Raw genomic sequence first — 23240 nt, 5'->3', positions numbered from 1 at the left:
GTAGTGTATAGGTTTACTGCATAGAGAGAGAGACATCCCAAGGTTGCAGTGTCTCTATACGTAAGCCTTTATAATATAGGAGCACCACAGAGTCTTTATAGTAACAACATTACAGAGCCTTTATAGTAACAACATTACATAGTCTTTATAGTAACAACATTACAGAGCCTTTATAGTAACAACATTACATAGTCTTTATAGTAACAACATTACAGAGTCTTTATAGTAACAACATTACATAGTCTTTATAGTAACAACATTACAGAGCCTTTATAGTAACAACATTACAGAGTCTTTATAGTAACAACATTACAGAGCCTTTATAGTAACAACATTACAGAGTCTTTATAGTAACAACATTACAGAGTCTTTATAGTAACAACATTACAGAGTCTTTATAGTAACAACATTACAGAGTCTTTATAGTAACAACATTACAGAGTCTTTATAGTAACAACATTACAGAGTCTTTATAGTAACAACATTACAGAGCCTTTATAGTAACAACATTACATAGTCTTTATAGTAACAACATTACAGAGTCTTTATAGTAACAACATTACAGAGTCTTTATAGTAACAACATTACATAGTCTTTATAGTAACAACATTACAGAGCCTTTATAGTAACAACATTACAGAGTCTTTATAGTAACAACATTACAGAGTCTTTATAGTAACAACATTACATAGTCTTTATAGTAACAACATTACAGAGTCTTTATAGTAACAACATTACATAGTCTTTATAGTAACAACATTACAGAGCCTTTATAGTAACAACATTACAGAGCCTTTATAGTAACAACATTACAGAGTCTTTATAGTAACAACATTACAGAGTCTTTATAGTAACAACATTACAGAGTCTTTATAGTAACAACATTACAGAGTCTTTATAGTAACAACATTACAGAGCCTGTATAGTAACAACATTACAGAGTCTTTATAGTAACAACATTACAGAGCCTTTATAGTAACAACATTACAGAGCCTTTATAGTATCAACATTACAGAGCCTTTATAGTAACAACATTACAGAGCCTTTATAATAACAACATTACATAGTCTTTATAGTAACAACATTACAGAGTCTTTATAGTAACAACATTACAGAGTCTTTATAGTAACAACATTACATAGTCTTTATAGTAACAACATTACAGAGCCTTTATAGTAACAACATTACAGAGTCTTTATAGTAACAACATTACAGAGTCTTTATAGTAACAACATTACAGAGTCTTTATAGTAACAACATTACAGAGCCTTTATAGTAACAACATTACAGAGCCTTTATAATAACAACATTACAGAGTCTTTATAGTAACAACATTACATAGTCTTTATAGTAACAACATTACAGAGTCTTTATAGTAACAACATTACAGTCTTTATAGTAACAACATTACATAGTCTTTATAGTAACAACATTACAGAGTCTTTATAGTAACAACATTACAGAGTCTTTATAGTAACAACATTACAGAGTCTTTATAGTAACAACATTACAGAGTCTTTATAGTAACAACATTACAGAGTCTTTATAGTAACAACATTACAGAGTCTTTATAGTAACAACATTACAGAGTCTTTATAGTAACAACATTACAGAGTCTTTATAGTAACAACATTACAGAGTCTTTATAGTAACAACATTACAGAGTCTTTATAGTAACAACATTACAGAGTCTTTATAGTAACAACATTACAGAGTCTTTATAGTAACAACATTACAGAGCCTTTATAGTAACAACATTACAGAGCCTTTATAGTAACAACATTACAGAGTCTTTATAGTAACAACATTACAGTCTTTATAGTAACAACATTACAGAGTCTTTATAGTAACAACATTACATAGTCTTTATAGTAACAACATTACAGAGTCTTTATAGTAACAACATTACAGAGTCTTTATAGTAACAACATTACAGAGTCTTTATAGTAACAACATTACAGAGTCTTTATAGTAACAACATTACAGAGCCTTTATAGTAACAACATTACATAGTCTTTATAGTAACAACATTACAGAGTCTTTATAGTAACAACATTACAGAGTCTTTATAGTAACAACATTACAGAGCCTTTATAGTAACAACATTACATAGTCTTTATAGTAACAACATTACATAGTCTTTATAGTAACAACATTACAGAGCCTTTATAGTAACAACATTACATAGTCTTTATAGTAACAACATTACAGAGTCTTTATAGTAACAACATTACAGTCTTTATAGTAACAACATTACAGAGTCTTTATAGTAACAACATTACAGAGTCTTTATAGTAACAACATTACAGAGTCTTTATAGTAACAACATTACAGAGTCTTTATAGTAACAACATTACAGAGTCTTTATAGTAACAACATTACATAGTCTTTATAGTAACAACATTACAGTCTTTATAGTAACAACATTACAGAGTCTTTATAGTAACAACATTACAGAGCCTTTATAGTAACAACATTACAGAGTCTTTATAGTAACAACATTACAGAGTCTTTATAGTAACAACATTACAGAGTCTTTATAGTAACAACATTACAGAGTCTTTATAGTAACAACATTACAGAGTCTTTATAGTAACAACATTACAGAGTCTTTATAGTAACAACATTACAGAGTCTTTATAGTAACAACATTACAGAGTCTTTATAGTAACAACATTACAGAGTCTTTATAGTAACAACATTACAGAGTCTTTATAGTAACAACATTACAGAGTCTTTATAGTAACAACATTACAGAGTCTTTATAGTAACAACATTACAGAGTCTTTATAGTAACAACATTACATAGTCTTTATAGTAACAACATTACAGAGCCTTTATAGTAACACCATTACAGAGTCTTTATAGTAACAACATTACAGAGTCTTTATAGTAACAACATTACAGAGTCTTTATAGTAACAACATTACAGAGTCTTTATAGTAACAACATTACAGAGTCTTTATAGTAACAACATTACAGAGTCTTTATAGTAACAACATTACAGAGTCTTTATAGTAACAACATTACATAGTCTTTATAGTAACAACATTACAGAGTCTTTATAGTAACAACATTACAGAGTCTTTATAGTAACAACATTACAGAGTCTTTATAGTAACAACATTACAGAGTCTTTATAGTAACAACATTACAGAGTCTTTATAGTAACAACATTACAGAGTCTTTATAGTAACAACATTACAGAGCCTTTATAGTAACAACATTACAGAGCCTTTATAGTAACAACATTACAGAGTCTTTATACTAACAACATTACAGTCTTTATAGTAACAACACTACAGAGTCTTTATATTAACAACATTACAGAGTCTTTATAGTAAGTAACAACATTACAGCCAGCCAGCTGCTGCATTCATAACATTAGAACAGACATCACCTGGAGGAAATAGGAACCAGTGAAATATAGTTTAAATATAACATGTTTGGAATTACGTTGTCTGAAATGTACTGAGTGATTGACTTCTGTATTGATAGATTGTTAGTTAGTTGAATGATATGACTTGAGTGATGTGATGTAATCTTTTATGAGATTGTTAGGTGCTGCAAGGTGTGTGCGTTGTGTGTGTGTGTGTGTGTGTGTGACTGTGTGTGGGGTGTGTGGTGTGACTGCAGCCAGCTGTTCAGATGAAACCTCTGCTCACCTCTCTGCTCTATCCATCTGCAGTCTAAAAATAGAGTGCATTCTCCTGGCAGGCAGACATGGATATTCTAGTACATCAGGAAAGTACTAACCTGGTCCCAGATCTGTTTGTGCTGTCTTGCCAACTCCTCACGCTGGGTGACAATGACCATAGGAGTTGGCAAGACAGCACGAACAGATTCAGGGACCAGGGTATGAAAGTACAAATACAAGTAAATACTATCCAGAGTAGAAGCAGTGCCACTGCAGTAGTTGTTGTGAGTTACTATGTGCCCATGGTCTGTCCATTGCATGGTTGGCAGGAGGCCAAGTGCACTGTCAGCATGTTCTAGTGGTCTATTGATTTATAAAGTGGCTTCTGTCTGTCTCTTTCTCTTTCTCCCCAACATTTATCTCATCTCTCTTCTTCACCCTTTCACTTTATCTTGCCAACCCTCCCCCCTCTCCTACTCTCTCGCCTGCTCTCTCTCTCCTACTCTCTCTCTCTCTCTCTCTCTCTCTCTCTCTCTCTCTCTCTCTCTCTCTCTCTCTCTCTCTCTCTCCTACTCTCTCTCTCCTACTCTCTCCTTCTCTCTCTCTCTCCTACTCTCTCTCTCTCTCTCTCTCTCTCTCTCTCTCTCTCTCTCTCTCTCTCTCTCTCTCTCTCTCTCCCTCTCTCTCTCCCTCCCTTTCTCTCTCATACTCTCTCTTTCTCTCACTCTCTCCCCCCTCTCTCTCTCTCAGCCCCCTCTCTCTCTCCCCCTCTCTCATTCTCAGGTCCAGACCTCTACACCTCTCCTTGCTCTGCAGGTACCTGGGAACCCAGATAGAACTCCAGTTCTGTAGGCCCATGGCCCTCCATTCTCTCCCCCAGTGAGAGGTGATCCACGCTGGCCTCCCCAGCCCCCGCCCTGCCCCCGGACCCAGAGCCAGAGCCAGAGCCCGGCCCGGGCAGCCTAGAGGAGGAGCAGTATGTGAGCCTGCCTGAACCACCCACCCCACCACCACCATGCAGGGACGCTGAGACCCTCACTGGTAGGTGTGTGTGCGTGTGTGTGTTTGTGTGCATCTACTAACAGAAATGAGAAAATAGTTATAGGATGTGATGTGTCTCCTGTTTCTGGCTGTGGGCCTCAGTATCCTGTTGGATGGCAGTGATTCTTTTCTCATTCATAAATAAGTGTACAGATTTGACTCCCCCCTCTCTGTAGATGTGTGTAACACTGCTGACCTGCCGGAGGTTGAGATCATCAGTCTGTTGGAGGAGCAGCTGCCGGTGTACCGGTTACGTGCCGACACCGTCTTCGGTTATGACCATGACGACTGGCTACACACACCGCTACTGTCACCAGAGGCACGCATCGACCTGACCACAGAACAGATCGAGGAGACGCTCAAATACTTCTGTAAGTGTTTGTGTGTGAGGGCGGTTATGTGTGTGAGGGCGGTTTTGTGTGTGTGTGTGTAGTGTAAGTCGTTTTTGCTGTTCTAGTGCTTGGGGAGATGGCAGACAGTTTCCACACAGTTTCTAGATCTCTGTTGCATAACCCCTGCAAGTATATTAGATCTCCGTGTGTATAATGTATAGTGTATAGTGTATAGTGTATAATGTATAGTGTATAATGTATAGTGTATAGTGTATAATGTATAGTGTATAGTGTATAGTGTGTAGTGTGTAATGTACACTGAGTATACCAAACATTAGGAGCACCTTCCTAATATTGAGTTGCAAAAGCATTCCACGGGGATGCTGGCCCATGTTGACTCCACTGCTTCCCACAGTTGTGTCAAGTTGGCTGGATGTCCTTTGGGTGGTGGACCATTCTTGATACACACAGGAAACTGTTGAGTGTGAAAAACCCAGCAGCGTTGCAGTTCTTGACACAAACCGGTGCTCCTGGCACCTACTACCATACCCTGTTCAAAGGCACTTAAATATTTTGTCTTTCCCATTCACCCACTCAATTGTCTCACGGCTTCTTTATCCTTCTTTAACCTGTCTCCTCCCCTGATTGAAGTGGATTTAACAAGTGACATCAATAAGGGATCATAGCTTTCACTTGGATTCATGGAAAGAGCAGGTGTTCTTAATATTTTGTATACTCAATGTATAGTATATAGCAGGGATGGGCAACTGGCGGGCCCTTTTATAGGCCGGCGGACCAATTAAATGTTTTTTAATAATAATAATATATATATATATATACAGTACCAGTCAAAAGTTTGGACACACCTACTCATTCAAGGGTTTTTCTTTATTTTTACTATTTTCTACATTGTAGAATAATAGTGAAGACATCAAAACTATGAAATAACACATGGAATCATGTAGTATCCAAAAAATATATTTTATATTTGAGATTCTTCAAAGTAGCCACCCTTTGCCTTGATGACAGCTTTGCACACTCTTGGCATTCTCTCAACCAGCTTCACCTGGAATGCTTTTCCAACAGTCTTGAAGGAGTTCCCACATATGCTGAGCACTTGTTGGCTGCTTTTTCTTCACTCTGCGATCCAACTCATCCCAAACCATCTCAGTTGGGTTGAGGTCGGGTGATTGTGGAGGCCAGGTCATCTGATGCAGCACTCCATCACTCTCCTTTTTGGTCAAATAGCCCTTACACAGCCTGGAGGTGTGTTTTGGGTCATTGTCCTGTTGAAAAACAAATGATTGTCCCACTAAGTGCAAACCAGATGGGATGGCGTATCGCTGCAGAATGCTGTGGTAGCCATGCTGGTTAAGTGTGCCTTGAATTCTAAATAAATCACAGACAGTGTGACCAGCAAAGCACCATCACACCTCCTCCTCCATGCTTCACGGTGGGAACCACACATGCAGAGATCATCCGTTCACCTACTCTGTGTCTCAGAAAGACACGGTGGTTGGAACCAAAAATCATCAGACCAAAGGACAGATTTCCACCGGTCAAAATAGTAAAAATAAAGAAAAACCCTTGAATGAATAGCTGTGTACAAACTTTTGTCTGGTACTGTGTGTATATATATATATATATATACACTGCTCAAAAAAATAAAGGGAACACTTAAACAACACAATGTAACTCCAAGTCAATCACACTTCTGTGAAATCAAACTGTCCACTTAGGAAGCAACACTGATTGACAATAAATTTCACATGCTGTTGTGCAAATGGAATAGACAACAGGTGGAAATTATAGGCAATTAGCAAGATACCCCCAATAAAGGACTGGTTTTGCAGGTGGTGACCACAGACCACTTCTCAGTTCCTATGCTTCCTGGCTGATGTTTTGGTCACTTTTGAATGCTGGCGGTGCTTTCACTCTAGTGGTAGCATGAGACGGAGTCTACAACCCACACAAGTGGCTCAGGTAGTGCAGCTCATCCAGGATGGCACATCAATGCGAGCTGTGGCAAGAAGGTTTGCTGTGGCCCTGGGTTCCTCCTAATGCAAGACAATGCTAGACCTCATGTGGCTGGAGTGTGTCAGCAGTTCCTGCAAGAGGAAGGCATTGATGCTATGGACTGGCCCGCCCGTTCCCCAGACCTGAATCCAATTGAGGACGTCTGGGACATCATGTCTCGCTCCATCCACCAACGCCACGTTGCACCACAGACTGTCCAGGAGTTGGCGGATGCTTTAGTCCAGGTCTGGGAGGAGATCCCTCAGGAGACCATCCGCCACCTCATCAGGAGCATGCCCAGGCATTGTAGGGAGGTCATACAGGCACGTGGAGGCCACACACACTACTGAGCCTCATTTTGACTTGTTTTAAGGACATTACATCAAAATTGGATCAGCCTGTGGTTTTCCACTTTAATTTTGAGGGTGATTCCAAATCCAGACCTCCATGGGTTGATAAATTTGATTTCCATTGATAATATTTGTGTGATTTTGTTGTCAGCACATTCAACTATGTAAAGAAAAAAGTATTTCATAAGATTATTTCATTCATTCAGATCTAGGATGTGTTATTTTAGTGTTCCCTTTATTTTTTTGAGCAGTGTATATATATATATAATTTTTTTTGGAACTCAGTCGGGGTCTCAACCTACTGTTGAGAGTTAGAATAATAGAATACACAAGGTGCAATTTTGAATTTTAGTTGTGCATCAGCAGTCACTCAATTAGCCTAGGTGGGTAGGACTCTCTGGGACAGTCCTTGATTGGTTCAGATCTTATCTAGATGGCCGGAGTTACTTTGTCACCATTGGTAATCATGAATCTGAGAGGGTGGCTATGGCATGCAGAGTTCCATAGGGATCAGTTCTCGGACCGATTCTGTTCAATCTCAATATGCTACCTCTGGGCCAAATTTTACAGAACAACAACATTAACTACCACAGCTATGCTGATGATACTCAAATATATATGGCTCTCGAACCGTATGACAACAGCTCAATAGACTCTCTGTGTCACTGTATAGAGCACATAAATACCTGGATGATCCAAAATGGTCTACAATTAAACCAAGATAAAACTGAGATTATTGTGTTTGGCAACAAAAATAAAAGAACAAGTATTAGTAAAGAGCTGGATTCTTGGGTCCTTAAAACCAGCGATCAAGTGCGTAATCTTGGTGTTCTGATAGACTCAGACCTCACATTTAACAGTCATATCAAAGCGGTCACCAAAACAGCATTCTATCATCTAAAAAATATAGCCAGAATCAAAGGCTTGGTGTCCCAAAAAGATCAAGAGAAGCTCATCCATGCTTTTATTTCTAGTAGGGTTGACTACTGTAATGGCCTCTTAACAGGACTCCTGAAAAATCATGTAAAACAGCTGCAGCTCATTCAGAATGCAGCTGCTAGAATGTTAACCAGGACCAAGAGAACGGAGCACATCACTCCGGTTCTTAAATCTTAACATTGGCTTCCAGTCAGTTACAGAATTGATTTCAAAGTGGTGCTTTTAGTTAATAAATCTTTGAATGGTTTAGGACCCGAGTACATGTCTGATATGTTTGAAGATTATAAACCGAGCAGGGCTCTTAGATCCATGAACACAGGTCAGCTAGTAGAGCCCAGAGCCCAAACTAAACATGGAGAAGCTGCGTTTAGCACTTATGCTGTACACAACTGGAATAAACTACCAGAAGATCTTAGATGTGCCCCAAACTTATCCATTTTTAAATCCAGGTTAAAAACACTTCTCTTTTCACGTGCCTACGACTGAGCACTTAAACTTAACCACACTGTTTAGCCTTATAGCTTCCTGTGTTTTTATCCCATTTTTAATTTTTAATCTTTATATGTTGTTTTTTTGTATTTTTATTATTATGATGTTTTCATTATTTTTGATAAACATCTTTGTAAAGCACATTGAATTGCTTCGATGTATGAATTGTGCTATATAAATAAACTTGCTTGCTTGCTATGTCAGCTAACATTATTTAGATTGGCAAGTTAGTCTAGCGGCCAGCTATCTAAACTTGTAGTAAGCATGGTCGAATTACCGACTGGTGTGGGGCCCATTGATCATCAGTTATCATATAAAAATGCAAACATTTGCATGAATTGCATGAAATTAGTTATAAAATTGCAAAATCTGTCTGCCCCATAGCAAAATGTGTAGAATTGCAGGAAATTAACTTTAAAATGTAATCTACCCATCCCTGGTGTATAGTGTATTCCTGAAGAGAGATCAAATGGGTCTACACCATCAGGGGGAAGTCCAATCAATCGTTCCCAGCCTTGTTTTGGTCGTGTGGGATGAGATGTGTGTGTGTGTTCAGAGTGTGGATGGAAGCTTAACCATGATTATATAGGTGGATGGATGCTCTGTGTCCTTGGACAGAGAGGGAATACGTGTGTTTGTGTTTACTGTATTGAGATGGCCTGTGGGCATGACTGTGGGTGTGACTGGGAAGGGAGGAGGGTCTGTCCCTGAGTTTGCAATCTCTGATTGGTTCCCTCTGTCTTCCTCCCCTCCTATCAGGATGCTATCTCAGCTACAGCGCTCACTCAGCAGTAGACTGGAGTGTGTGTGTGACTTTCTTACCTAAATACTGTCACTGTGGAAACGAGTAGAGGGAGGGAACGAGAGGAGAGAGGGATGAGGAGGATGGAGAGAATAACAGGGGATGGATGTGAGCTGGAGGACTGGTGCTATGAGGAGGGAACTGAGGGTAACACTGCTGTTTGTGTTTGTGTGTGTGTGTGTGTGTGTGTGTCTGAGTGTGTCTGTGGTTTTATTTGTATTTCAGAGAGAGATAAAGAGGGAGAGAGTTGTGTTAGGTGTAAATCTGTTTTTCAGTATGTTGTGGAGAGATTGTAAGACTCCATCATTAAGTGATTTGGTCCTGTATTGTGTAGAGAGAAGGGTGCTTCAGGCTCATATTTGACATTTGTCTGTCATTTGTTTTAGTGTAGCTTGTTTTCCACTCATAGTTGACTCTCATGCTGTGGCTCCAGAGAAGTAAAGGCTAGTAAGTGTATAATTAAGCAATAAGGTCCAAGGGGGTGTGGTATATGGCCAATATACCACAGCTAAGGCCTATTCTTATGCACGACACAACGCGGAGTGCCTGGATACAGCCCTTAGCCGTGGTATATTGGCCATATACCACAAACCCCCGAGGTGCCTTATTGCTATTATAAACTGGTTACCAACATAATGACAACAGTAAAAATAAATGTTTTGTCATACCCGTGGTATACGGTCTGATATACCACGGCTGTCAGCCAATCAGCATTCAGGGCTCGAACCACCCAGTTTATAATAATGTTTAATAATGTGTTATAATAGGTTTAAAGAGCAACTGATGGAGCTGTGTGATGTTGAGCTGGTTCAGTGTGATATGTCTGCCCTCAGGCTCACAAACACGCTTCCCAGGGTCTCGATTCATGTTTGTTTTTGTTTTGGTATTGGTTTATTGACAGAACATCAGGTTTTAGGAAGTGTCTGTCTATTGGAGGTTGTGGAAGCTAAATAAGTATTGTATTTTATGGATGCTCTAGCTCTCTTTAACTGTAATTTAGTTGGAAGTTTATTGAAAGCTGGTTGATTAAGAAGAGGCTATGTTATGTTTTAGTGGTTTTCTAGGTCATTACTAATTAAACTGTGCAGTATTGATTATTAGAGTTCTGATCAATATCAGCTTCTTGCCTATTGAGCGCATCAGCTGTGTGCGACATGGAAAAAAGTCCCCTTATCTGAACCCTCAGTGTGTTCCAGGTAAATCATTCCCCGGTAGTGATGCACGGGTTGACTCATAACCCGCAGTCCCCGCGGTTATATCTGCGGGACGGGCAGGTTTAGGGTCATGAAATATTGTGTGGCTGAAGAGCAGGTGGGTGGCGGACGGTTGATAAAGAGAAAACAATGCCTTAAATCCATAAATGTATCATTCTTGTGCAATAGTATATCTATAGGCTACACATTGAGTTTTTCCCCCCCATTATTTTAGTGCATTAGTGCATAAGCCTAAGCTTACATGTGCCAAATAGCCTACATGGCAATCAGCAAAATGCTTTTGGGAATGGGCAGAAAAAGTTAACATCGATCCATGGAGGCAAAAAGGACAATGTGTCTGTGGTGTTAAGTTTAATTCAATAAGAGAAAAGCTGCAAAAAGGAGAGTTGAAAATAAAGAGAAGGGAGGGACAGAAAAGTCATGTTTGGGAAAGATTTGGTGAAGTTGTAAAAGAGGATGATAGCAGTGCCGGCTATGTTATGTGTGATGATTGTGAGGCGCTATACAAATTTGACAGTCACAAGACATGGACTTCAAATAGACCTATGGCACATCAAGGGAACTGTAGCCTACTGTTCAGATGGGTTAAATGGTAACTGAAATCTGGACACTGGCTGTAGGTCTATAACCTCTCACATAGCCTAAATATTAACTCCTGCAGAATTAAGCATTTCTTTCAGTAAAATGATACACCAAATATATGCAACATTTAGACTAGGGAACATGAGTGGAGAAATGTCAGGGATGTAGTAGGTGGGTGTGGTGGTGGAATCAGGCGCAGGACGCAGAAGTATATTCCAAAGACTTTAGTGAATACTCACAGTGCAAACACTAAATAGCCCGAAGGCGAAACTCCGCATGCAGGCGAAACAAATACGCGCGCACAAACAGGTGCGACAAAAACACTCCAAACTATGGAGGAACAGCTCAACCGAGCAAAATGCAAAATACGTCTAGCAAAATCCACGACAGTGAAAACAATAACACACAACACTAGACAAACACAACGAGAACTTATAGGACACTAATTACACTAAACGAGAAACAGGTGTACAACAATCAGACAAAAGCAAACGAACATAGAAACATTCAACGGTGGCAGCTAGTATTCCGGAGACGACGAACGCCGAAGCCTGCCCGAGCAAGGAAGAGAGGCAGCCTCGGCCGAAACCGTGACAAGAAATATGATTTATTTCAGCATCTTGAGAGAATGCGAAAGCAATTAGATACCATCTGTAGACGTGCTATCTTTATCAGCATCATAAAAGCTGATAGTATTTTTCAACCACATAAAATATGCATCCAAGCCAAAGTGAAATCTTATCAGAAGCATGTTGGGTCGTTTTCACAGCTTTCTATTTCATTACAACCGGTCAAACTGATGTCATTTCGAAATTTTGCACATTGTTTTTTTTAGAGTTATTGCATTTTTCTCCCAGGTCCCTAAAGGTCTTTGTCCGCGAAAGAAGCAGAGATGACAGAGAACACTTTACCGATGGCAACTAGATTAAAGCATTCATTCTATTGATTTATGACATTGTTCTGGTGAGCAAGGGTTTATTTGGTCTCCTAGGGCAACATATAAGGACAAATGAGAATCTGCATGTATCTAATTAATGACTGTCAAATAGCCTACCAAAATGTTGGAAATTATAAGCGGAAACATACATGTACAGTGCCTTCAGAAAGTATTCATAACCCTTGACCTTTTCCAAATGTTGTTGTGTTACAGCCTGAATTCAAAATGGATTACATTATAGTTTTTTTCTCACCCATCTACACACAATACCCCATAATGACAAAGTGAAAACATGTTTTTAGAAATGTTAACACCCCTGAGTCAATACATGTTAGAATCACCTTGGGCAGTGATTACAGCTGTGAGTCTTTCTGGGTAAGTCTCTTAAGAACGTTCCACACCTGGATTGTGCAACATTTGCCCATGATTATTTTCTAAATTCTTCAAGCTCTGTCAAATTGGTTGTTGATCATTGCTAGACAACCATTTTCAGGTCTTGCCATATTTGGTATTTGGTATTTTATTAGGATCCCCATTAGCTGTTGCAAAAGCAGCAGCTAATCTTCCTGGGGTCCACACAAAACATGAAACAATACATAATACAGAACATTAATAGACAAGAACAGCTCAAGGACAGAACTACATAAAAAATTTTTAAAGGCACACGTAGCCTACATATCAATACATACACACAAACTATCTAGGTCAAATAGGGGAGAGGCGTTGTGCCGTGAGGTGTTGCTTTATCTGTTTTTTGAAACCAGGTTTGCTGTTTATTTGAGCAATATGAGATGGAACGGAGTTCCATGCAATAATGGCTCTATATAATACTGTACGCTTTCTTGAATTTGTTCTGGATTTGGGGACTGTGAAAAGACCCCTGGTGGCATGTCTGGTGGGGTAAGTGTGTGTGTCAGAGCGGTGTGTAAGTTGACTATGCAAACAATTTGGGATTTTCAACACGTTTCTTATAAAAAGAAGAAGTGATGCAGTCAGTCTCTCCTCAACTCTTAGCCAAGAGAGACTGGCATGCATAGTATTTATATCAGCCCTCTGACTACAATGAAGAGCAATATGTGCCACTGTTTTGGGCCAGCTGCAGCTTAACTAGGTCTTTCCTTGCAGCACGTCTTGTAAGGAAGATTTTCAAGTAGATTTTCAAGTACATTTAAGTCAAAACTGTAACATTCACTGTCTTCTTGATAAGCAACTCCAGTGAAGATTTGGCCTTGTGTTTTAGGTTATTGTCCTGCTGAAAGGTGAATTCATCTCCCAGTGTCTGGTGGAAAGCAGGCTGAACCAGGTTTTCATGGAGGATTTTGCCTGTCCTTAGCTCCATTTAATTTATTTTTTAGCCTGAAAAACTCCCCAGTCCTTAACGATTACAAGCATACCCATAACATGATAGAGCCACCACTATGCTTGAAAATATGGAGAGTGGTACTCAGTAATGTGTTGTATTGGATTTGCCCCAAACATAAAACTTTGTATTCAGGACAGAAAGTTAATTGCTTTGCCACATTTTTAGCAGTATTACTTTAGTGCCTTGTTGCAAACAGGATGCATGTTCTGGAATATTTTTTATTCTGTACAGGCTTCCTTCTTTTCACTCTGTCAATTAGGTTAGTATTGTGGAGTAACTACAATGTTGTTGATCCATCCTCAGTTTTCTCCTATCACAGCCATTAAACTCTGTAACTGTTTTAAAGTAACCACTTGCCTCATGGTGAAATCCCTGAGCGGTTTCCTTCTTCTCTGGCAACTGAGTTAGGAAGGATGCTTGTATCTTCTTTGTAGTGACTGGGTGTATTGATACACAAAATGTAATTAATAACTTCACCATGCTCAAAATGATATTCAATGTCTGTTTCTTTTACCAATAGGTGCCCTTGTTTGCGAGGCATTGGAAAACCTCCCCTGGTCTTTGTGGTTGAATCTGTGTTTGAAATTCACTGCTCGACTGAGGGACCTTACAGATAATTGCATGTGTGGGGTACAGAGATGAGGTAGTCATAAAAAAATTATGTTAAACACTATTATTGCACACTGAGTAAGTCCATGCAACTTAATATGTAACTTGTTAAGCAAATCTTTATTCCTGAACTTATTTAGGCTTGCCATAACAAAGAGGTTGAATACTTATTGACTGAAGACATTTCAGCTTTTCATTTTTTATAAATTTGTAAACGTTTCTATAAACATAATTCCACTTTGACATTATGGGGTATTGTGTGTAGACCAGTGACAAAAAATCTAAATGTAATCCATTTTAAATTCAGGCTGTAACACAACAAAAAGAGGAAAAAGTCAAGGGGTGTGAATACTTTCTGAAGGCAATGTATCTAAATTAGGCAAACAACTGACTGTAGCCTACAGCGCATTTTCTATATTAGCGGGTTAGTGTCGGGTGCGGGCCTCAGATTTTCACTTTATCACATAAAGTCGCTGATAGTCGGGCGGTTGCGGATGGGTTATTAGCAATTGCGGGCGGGTTTAGCAAGTCAATTAGTTGTAATTTAGGGTTTGGGTTAGGGGTATGGTTAAGGCTTAGGTTGAGGTTATGGCTAATGGTTAAAATCAGATTTTAATGTGTTTCTTACACTTCTCTATAAACAGTGTGCGTATTCTAACTCCTCTCTCCATCCATAGTGCTATGTGCAGACAGAGTGGGCCAGATGACGAAGACCTACAATGACATCGATGCTGTCACACGTCTGCTGGAGGAGAAAGAGAGGGACCTGGAGTTGGCTGCTCGGATCGGCCAATCACTGCTCAAGAAGAACAGAACGCTCACAGAGAAGAATGACTACCTGGAGGTACAAGTGGGACACATCACAGAGGAGGTGAGAGAGACATTGGGTCATAGAGGAGCACACATGTGCATGTACACACACCTGCATTTCTAAGAACTGAGTTACAAGGGCAGTAGTTCCTCACGCATAAACCCAGCTCCCTGTTTTTGACAATGTTGCAAAGTTAGGTGTCAATGGTCAATTTTTAAAAATACATTTTGAGTATATGAAAGAGTAAACATATTCTTTTTAGTAGTATAAACATGACTTTTTAAAGAACCGTTGTTATAGATATTTAGTTCTTGATATGATTAAACAACACTGAATGCTAGTGCTGCATCACCAGCTCGGTGTTCTGTGTGTTCTCAGGTGGCCCAGCTGCATCATGAGTTGAACCTGAAGGATGAGCTGCTGCAGTTCTACACCAATGCATCAGAGGAGAGTGAAGAGGAGTCTACTACTGGTTCACCCACGTTAGTATTGTCTGTGTGTTTACTATTCCTGACTGTCTTTCTATCTCTGTCTCACTCTCTCTCTCTCTCCCTCTCTCTCTCTCTCTCTTCTCTCTCTCTCTCTCTCTCTCTCTCTCTCTCTAGGGGTAAGCGGAGTAAGCTGCTGGGTGTATCAGGGTTTGGAGCTGACTCTATGCAGAGGAAACTCAGAGAGCTGGAGGAAGAGAACCTATCCCTCCGCTCAGAGGCCTGTAATCTGAAGACTGAGACTGAGATCTACGAGGAGAAGGAACAACAGCTTGTCAACGACTGTGTTAAAGAACTCAGTGAGTGGAGGAGTATTATACTCTTTCTTTCTTCTCTCTCTCTCTCTCGCTCGCTTTCTCTCTCTCTCTCTCTCTCTCTCTCTCTCTCTCTCTCTCTCTCTCTCTCTCTCTCTCTCTCTCTCTCTCTCTCTCTCTCTCTCTCTCCCTCTCTCTCTCTATGTGCTTCCTTTCTCTGTACTCTCCTCTTTTGTCCATTCACTTATTTTGTTCATCTCTCCTCTCTCTCTCTCTCTCTATGCTCTCCACCTTTTCTATCAATTAAAATATACTTCACTGGCATTTAATGCCTCTATTGGCATGAATGTAAATGTATGTTGCCAGAGCAACTAATGAATTCCCCCTCTCCCCCCTCCTGTCTCCAGGACAGTCCAGTCTGCAGATCAACACCATAGCGGAGGAGTTGGCTCGGAAGACAGAGGACGCCATGCGACAGCAGGAGGAGATCACACACCTGCTCTCTCAGATAGTTGACCTACAGAAGAAAGCCAAGTCGGTGAGAGACGCACACTCATGCTTTACCCTCAGTACTATAGTGCACGCATTGTGGTATATATGCTCAGTACAATACTCTCTTTGTGTGTGTTTCTTTAGTACGCAGTGGAGAATGAGGAGCTCTCTCAGCACCTAGGGGCAGCTAAAGATGCCCAGAGACAACTCACAGTCGAGGTTAGACTCACACCCTATCCCTTTGCCATCCTACACCTCATGTATACTTTACCAATGAGAAACAGTCATCAAGCCTGCTCTCTTTTCTTTCTTCTTGCTCTAGCTAACAGATTTGGATGGTAAGTATTCAGAGTGTATAGAGATGCTCCATGAGGCTCAGGAAGAGCTGAAGTACTTGAGGAACAGAAACTATCCTGCTGGAACACCACGCAGATTCCATCCTCTGGGTCTCTACCCTATGGTATGTGTGTGGTAGGGGTTATCAGAACATACACTCTCAAAAGAGTGATCTCCTTTTGAGAGTGTAGGTGCATATCATAGAGCTGATGGTGTGTGTGTCTGTGCTGTGTGTGTGTGTGTACGGCAGGACTCCCTGGCAGCAGAGATAGAGGGGACGATGAGGAAGGAGATGAGTCTGGATGACCCTGAGTGCGAGGAACAGAAGTACACACGCTTCTATTAGTTTATAACACTCTTCTAATCTTTATAAATACTGTCTAGTAACATAAACTCACCTATACTCATAATATATATTCATAGCTATCATACTTGCCTACACTCATGCCTATTTAATTTTGTGTGTGTGAGCAGGGTGCACCACAAGCGTGTGTTTGAGACAGTGAAGAACATCAACCAGACGGTCCGACAGCGTTCTCCAATCCTGTCCAACGCCAACATCCCGGGATCCAATCAGGCGTCATCTCTTAGCTCCGCTCACTCCAGTGGCAGGACCACGCCCATGGCTGGTAGCATTGGCTGTGATGTCAGAGGTGACGGCGTTGCCCTTGACAACCGACAACAGAGCATGCTCATGGAGTCAGCAGCAGCCAATCAGGACAGGTGAGTCGTACATACCTGAACCTGGGATTGTTCCAGCCTGTCTCTGACGCAGTATAGATGTACAGTTGACCAGATCTCGCCTGCAGGAACCATATTGAATGAAATTAAAGCAATCTTTTCATATTTACCAGGTGATTTTTTCCCCCTTTTTCTATTTCTGTGCATCAGTCTAATAATGTTAAAATATCTCTGTTTGGGCATTAGTGTGGACACCCGTGCTAAGAAAGCAGCTGGTGTTGAGGACCTGAAGCTGGCGTTACGTCGCCTGTCCCTGCGCCGCCAGAACAACCTGAGCGAGAGACGCTTCTTCGAGGAGGAGAGAGGGAGGAGGAGAGGTGGAGGAGGAGTTGTGCAGGACGGGGGCGGGGGGCAGGGGGGTGGGATGACCCCCTCAGATAGCATAATGTCTCTGGGGTCGTTACACCTGTGGGCCTCCCGACCATACCTCCCCGACAAACTACAGATCGTTAAACCCCTGGAAGGTGAGGGAGAGAAGGAGAGGGGGATGAGGGGAGAGGAGGAGAGAGGGATGGGGTGGGGGAGAAAGAGGGAGAGGGAAGAGAGGGAGGGGCTGGTCAAGCTGTGGGAGAGAGGTAGTGAGTGGCAGGGAGAGGTGGAAGGAGGGAGCGAGGTAGAGAGAGAAAGAGAGGGAGAGGGAAGGAATGGGGAAAAGACTGGAGGAGAGAGGGAGAGAGGGAGAAGAAGTTGGAGCAGGAAGAGGGTGTTAGATAGAGAGAGGGAGCGAGGGAGGAGATGGGCTAGAGAGGTAGAACAGGGGAGAGAGACAGAGGGAGGGATGGGAAGAGGAGAGCGTCCTGTATCTTTAATGTTGTTTAACTCGTTCTGGTCTCTGATGCATCACCATCGTAAGTCAGGCCTTTCCACCTCACAATCCTACTATAGAGACCCTCAGCCTAGAGGCTGGCTGGGGATAAAATAGAAGTTTAATCATGAGCAGTGTGGGGTTTTGTTGTGCTTCTGCTGCCATCTGCTGGTGAGGGGAGAAACATACAACATGATCACATTTTGATGTAATGTTTTAGTCAACTTTACCACCCCATAAATATGTTAGATATCTGAGTCTTAACTCTTTATTTTCTCATTAGTTCACCATTCCATTTGTTTTGGTGTATTCATTTTTTCCTATGCTACTTTCCTTCTTCTTATAATACTTTCATTTCTGTCATCTCTCATTTGCTAATTTTAATGAAATCCTTTGTTCATTTTTAGCTTCTGTTTAACTCTCCTTTACTCTGCATCTTCAATAAAAATCTGACCTCATTCTCTTCTTTTGCCTTCTTCATTTCACTATTCTTTCACTTCTGTTGCCTGTATTTAGCTGTGTGTTTCCTCTCCTCTATAATAAGGTCTGTTGATTTACTCTGCAGTCTCATCTTTCTCTCCAGCCTCCCTAGCTTTGTGTTGGCCTTTACTGTTATGTCTTTAACCATAGTCTAGAGTTGAGATGTTTTCATGCAGTACTATAAAATACACCGTCTTTCTTCACTTCTCTCAAATGTTTAACCACATATAGCAAATTGTGAGTTTGTGTCTGTGATTGTGTCTGTGTAATATTTTTCTCTCACCCTCTGCATTTCCCTCTTGGTCCTGTCCTCTCCAGGCTCTGCGACCCTGCACCACTGGCAGCAGTTGGCTCAGCCCCACTTAGGAGTGATCCTGGATGCTAGACCTGGGGTTGTACCTAAAGGCTTCAGGCCTCTGGAACTAGAGCTGGAACAGGTAAGTGTGTGTGTGTTTCCCATGGGTGTGTGTGTATATGGAGTAACCTGTGTGTTTGTGTGTGCGTTTGGGTGTTGCAGGTGTATCCATGGGGTGGTTTCGAGGAGGATGAACCAGGAGAGCAGTACTTCCAGAGTCTCCCCACCTCCTCAGCCTCCGCCTCCCCCGCCCTCCCCCCTCAGCCTCACCCTCCTCACCCCTCTACCCCCCTCAGCCACCTCGCCTCCCCCTCAACCCCCTCTCCCTCCCCTCACCTAAGCAACACTGATCCTGCAGGTATGTTTCTATATGCACATACAGATACTATGATAGATGCTAATAGAACACGTTAGATACTAAGAATAATTTACCCTTTATATTCAAAGCGATAGAAAGATAGAGAGAGAGCGATTCAAAAGACAGAGAGAGTGCGATAGAAATAAAGAAACAGAAAGAGAAAGTGGTTTAGTGGTTACCTGAGTGGTTCAGTGGTTCAGTCATATACACACTGGTTCAGTGGTTCACTGAGTGGTTCAGTGGTTCACGGCTACTTTTCCAGCCAGGAAAGGTAGAGGAGAACAGATAGACTATTGTGTTTGTGTCTTTGTGTTTTCAGCGGTGTACTACCCAGGTAAATGCATGGCCCATACCAGCTCTACCTACACCTTTACTACCTGTCGTATCCTACATCCAACTGACGAGCTGACCCGCGTCACACCTAGGTAGGGAGACACACCATACACCTACAGTGCATTCGGAAAGTATTCAGACCCCTTTACTTTTTCCACATTTTGTTAAGTTACAGCCTTATTCTAAAATTGATTAAATAGTTTTTTTCCCTCACCAATCTACGCACAATACCCCATAATGACAAATTGAAAGCAGGTTTTTAGACATTTTAGCAAATGTATTTTTAAAAAAACCCGGAAATATCACATTTACATAAGTATTCAGTCTGTTTACTCAGTACTTTGTTGATCACCTTTGGCAGCGATTACAGCCTTGAGTCTTCTTGGGTATGACGCTACAAGCTTGGCACACCTGTATTTGGGGAGTTCTCCCATTCTTCTCTGCAGATCCTCTCAAGCTCTGTCAGGTTGGATGGGGAGTGTCGCTGCACAGCTATTTTCACGTCTCTCCAGAGATGTTTGATCGGGTTCAAGTCCGGGCTCTGGCTGGGTCACTAAAGGACATTCAGAGACTTGTCCCGAAACCACTCCTGCGTTGTCTTGGCTGTGTGCTTAGGGTCGTTGTCCTGTTGGAAGGTGAACCTTCGCCCCATTCTGAGGTCCTGAGCACTCTGGAGCAGGTTATCATCAAGGATCTCTCTGTACTTTGCTCCGTTCATCTTTCCCTCGATCTTGACTAGTCTCCCAGTCTCTGCCGCTGAAAAACATCCCCACAGCACGATGCCGCCACCACCATGCTTCACCGTAGGGATGGTGCCAGGTTTCCTCCAGACGTGACGCTTGGCATTCAGGCCAAAGAGTTCAGTCTTGGTTTCATCAGACCAGAGAATCTTATTTCTCATGGTCTGAGAGTCCTTTAGGTGTCTTTTGGCAAACTCCAAGCGGGCTGTCATGTGCCTTTTACTGAGGAGTGCCTTCCGTCTGGCCACTCTACCGTAAAGGCCTGATTGGTAGAGTGCTGCAGAGATGGTTGTCCTTCTGCAAGGTTATCCCATCTCCACAGAGGAACTCTGGAGCTCTGTCAGAGTGACACCTCCCTGACCAAAGCCCTTCTCCCCCGATTGCTCAGTTTGGCCAGGCGGCCAGGCGGCCAGCTCTAGGAAGAGTGTTGGTGGTTCCAAACTTCTTCCATTTAAGAATGATGGAGGCACTGTGTTCTTGGGGACCTTCAATGCTGCAGAATGTTTTTGGTACCCTTCCCCAGATCTGTGCCTCGACACAATCCTGTCTCTGAGCTCTACGGACAGTTCCTTCGACCACATGGCTTGGTTTTGCTCTGACATGCACTGTCAACTGTGGGACCTTATAGAGACAGTTGTGTGCCTTTCCAAATCATGTCCAACCAATTGAATTTACCACAGGTGGACTCCAATCAAGTTGTAGAAACATCTCAAGGATGATCAATGGAAACAGGATGCACCTGAGCTCAATTCCGAGTCTCATAGCAAACGGTCTGAATACTTAAGTAAATGTGATATTTCTGTGGGTTTTTTAAACGCATTTGCACAAATTTCTAAAAACCTGTTTTCACTTTGTCATTATGGGGTAATTTTAATCCATTTTAGAATAAGGCTGTAACGTAACAAAATGTGGAAAAAGTGAAGAGGTCTGAATACTTTCCAAATGCACTGTATCTCTCCTCCTTCTCTACCTCTACCTCTACCTTCACCATAACTCTGTTCCCATTCTCCCTCTTCTCTCTGAAGTGTACACTTGCTCACTGTGGCCACATGTTATCTAATAGATCACAATTGTTGCAGTGTGCAGTCTCCATGTTCTCCGTTTTTTCTCTTTTTCAAATGGTGTTGGTCTCCCTTTCCCTCTCCAGTGTTAACCCCGGCGTGTCCTCGTCATCCTGTGTGATGACATCATCTATCCTGGCCACTCCCGCTGCCACGCCCTGTCACACACCCCGAAGGATGAGTCTACTACGACCCTCTGAGTCTTCTACCAACCTCAGGTCACACACACACACACACACACACACACACACACACACACACACACACACACACACACACATACACACACACACACTCAACTTGATAGATTAACTCTAGCTACTACGTCTCATTCCCAGGACTTTGTGTGTCTGTGTGTGTGTGTGTGTGTGCGCGCCTTCCCGTGTGTATATGATTTCCTCTTCTTCAGGGAAGCCACACGTACCACCAGTACCTCTCTGGGATTAGTGCGCCTTCTGCAGGAGAGAGGCATCTCTGCAGCCATGTACCACCACCAGACCCAGGGCTGGGACAGAGCTGGCGGGCCCGGGGTGGGGAGAGGAGGGGTGCTGTTCAGTACCTCTATTACCCCTAACCTCAACCCAGCTCCCCACCCCGACACCCTCCGCCCCTCCACTCCCCCCAACTCCCCCACAGGACACGACCCCCCATCTTCGGGCACCAACACCCCTGCGGGGTTCGACTTCAAGTCTCCCTCCTATGAAAACTTCCTTGCCTCCAAGCCGGCGCGGTCCATTCTGAAGGAGGTGGCGGGGGGGATGGGGAGCAGGAGGCAGCAGAGGGGGAGAGACTGTGAGAGCCAGACAGATGTTAGCGTCACGGTTCATAACCTCAACCTGGTGGACAAGGTGAGGCGCCTGGGTGTGGCTGGGTGTCCTCCAGGACCAGGGGGTGTACCCGGGGGACCAAGCCCCCTCCTGGGGCCTCTGGGTGGGCTACGGAGGCCCGGGTCGCCCTTTGGACCAGAGGGGATGAGGAGGAACAGGAGCTATCCAGCTATGGTAGGGGCCAGTATGGCGATGAAGGGCCCGGGGCCCCAGGAGGACTCAGAACTACTGCTGCCTCCTAACAGAATGCCTAAACAGAAGAGCCTCAAGTAGTATCTGGGACCTCTGGTCTCTAACCCCTGACCCCTAATACTAACCTTAACCCTAACCAACTAGTTTCCCCAGGAGACTCAACTTCTTACTTACATCTACTGTCCTGTTAGACCTCTGGTACTATAGCTAGTTTTTCAAAATCATACAAACTACTGGGACTCCTCGTCTAGCTACTGACAAATGACAACCAGTCACCTTTCTCAGATACTGACAACTAGTTTGTCTTCTGCTTTTATCCAATGCTTATCCTTCCAGCTCCAAAACCAAATGGCTACCCTGCTGTCTGCTACCGTTTAATCAGCTACCAAACTAGGACTAACACAAATAAACAATGGTCTTCCATATTGGCTAAAACTTCTCCTCTCTAGCCCTGGAACACAGCTACTTCTCCCTGCTGTAGTCAATTAAATTACGTTGAACCAATGTGGAATAGACGTTAAATTGACGTCTGTGCCCAGTGGGGGGTAACCTCCTCACATGTACACTAAGCGTATGTAGTTCAAATCAAATCAAATTGTATTTGTGTGGACTAACAGTGAAATGCGTCCGGGCCCTTCCCAACAATGCAGCGAGAA

General features: G+C 42.2%; 1 protein-coding gene across 1 annotated transcript; it reads left to right on the top strand.

Moving 5' to 3' along the window:
- Window positions 1-4534: 4534 nt before the first annotated feature.
- Window positions 4535-23232, top strand: trak1b (trafficking protein, kinesin binding 1b). Its single transcript, XM_045226081.1, has 16 exons — window positions 4535-4678; window positions 4855-5049; window positions 14989-15182; window positions 15501-15604; window positions 15728-15909; window positions 16272-16402; window positions 16501-16575; window positions 16679-16816; window positions 16943-17019; window positions 17167-17415; window positions 17620-17897; window positions 19037-19155; window positions 19236-19431; window positions 19751-19856; window positions 21652-21783; window positions 21975-23232. Exons 3-16 carry the CDS (start codon window positions 15015-15017, stop codon window positions 22663-22665), a joined length of 2646 nt encoding a protein of 881 aa, XP_045082016.1. The 5' UTR covers window positions 4535-4678; window positions 4855-5049; window positions 14989-15014; the 3' UTR covers window positions 22666-23232.
- Window positions 23233-23240: the final 8 nt, after the last annotated feature.

Source organism: Coregonus clupeaformis, chromosome 17, assembly GCF_020615455.1.
Source record: "Coregonus clupeaformis isolate EN_2021a chromosome 17, ASM2061545v1, whole genome shotgun sequence".
Lineage (NCBI taxonomy): Eukaryota > Metazoa > Chordata > Actinopteri > Salmoniformes > Salmonidae > Coregonus > Coregonus clupeaformis.
The sequence above is the reverse complement of the archived record's forward strand: the minus strand, read 5'-3'. Positions and strand labels throughout refer to the sequence as shown.

Excerpts from the sequence above, each read along its gene's own strand:
- trak1b (XM_045226081.1), top strand. The coding sequence starts at position 15,015 with ATGACGAAGACCTACAATGACATCGATGCTGTCACACGTCTGCTGGAG. Across the intron at positions 15,605-15,727 it reads TCTACTACTGGTTCACCCAC|GGGTAAGCGGAGTAAGCTGC; the intron begins GTTAGTATTGTC and ends CTCTCTCTCTAG. Across the intron at positions 19,432-19,750 it reads AAGCAACACTGATCCTGCAG|CGGTGTACTACCCAGGTAAA; the intron begins GTATGTTTCTAT and ends TTGTGTTTTCAG.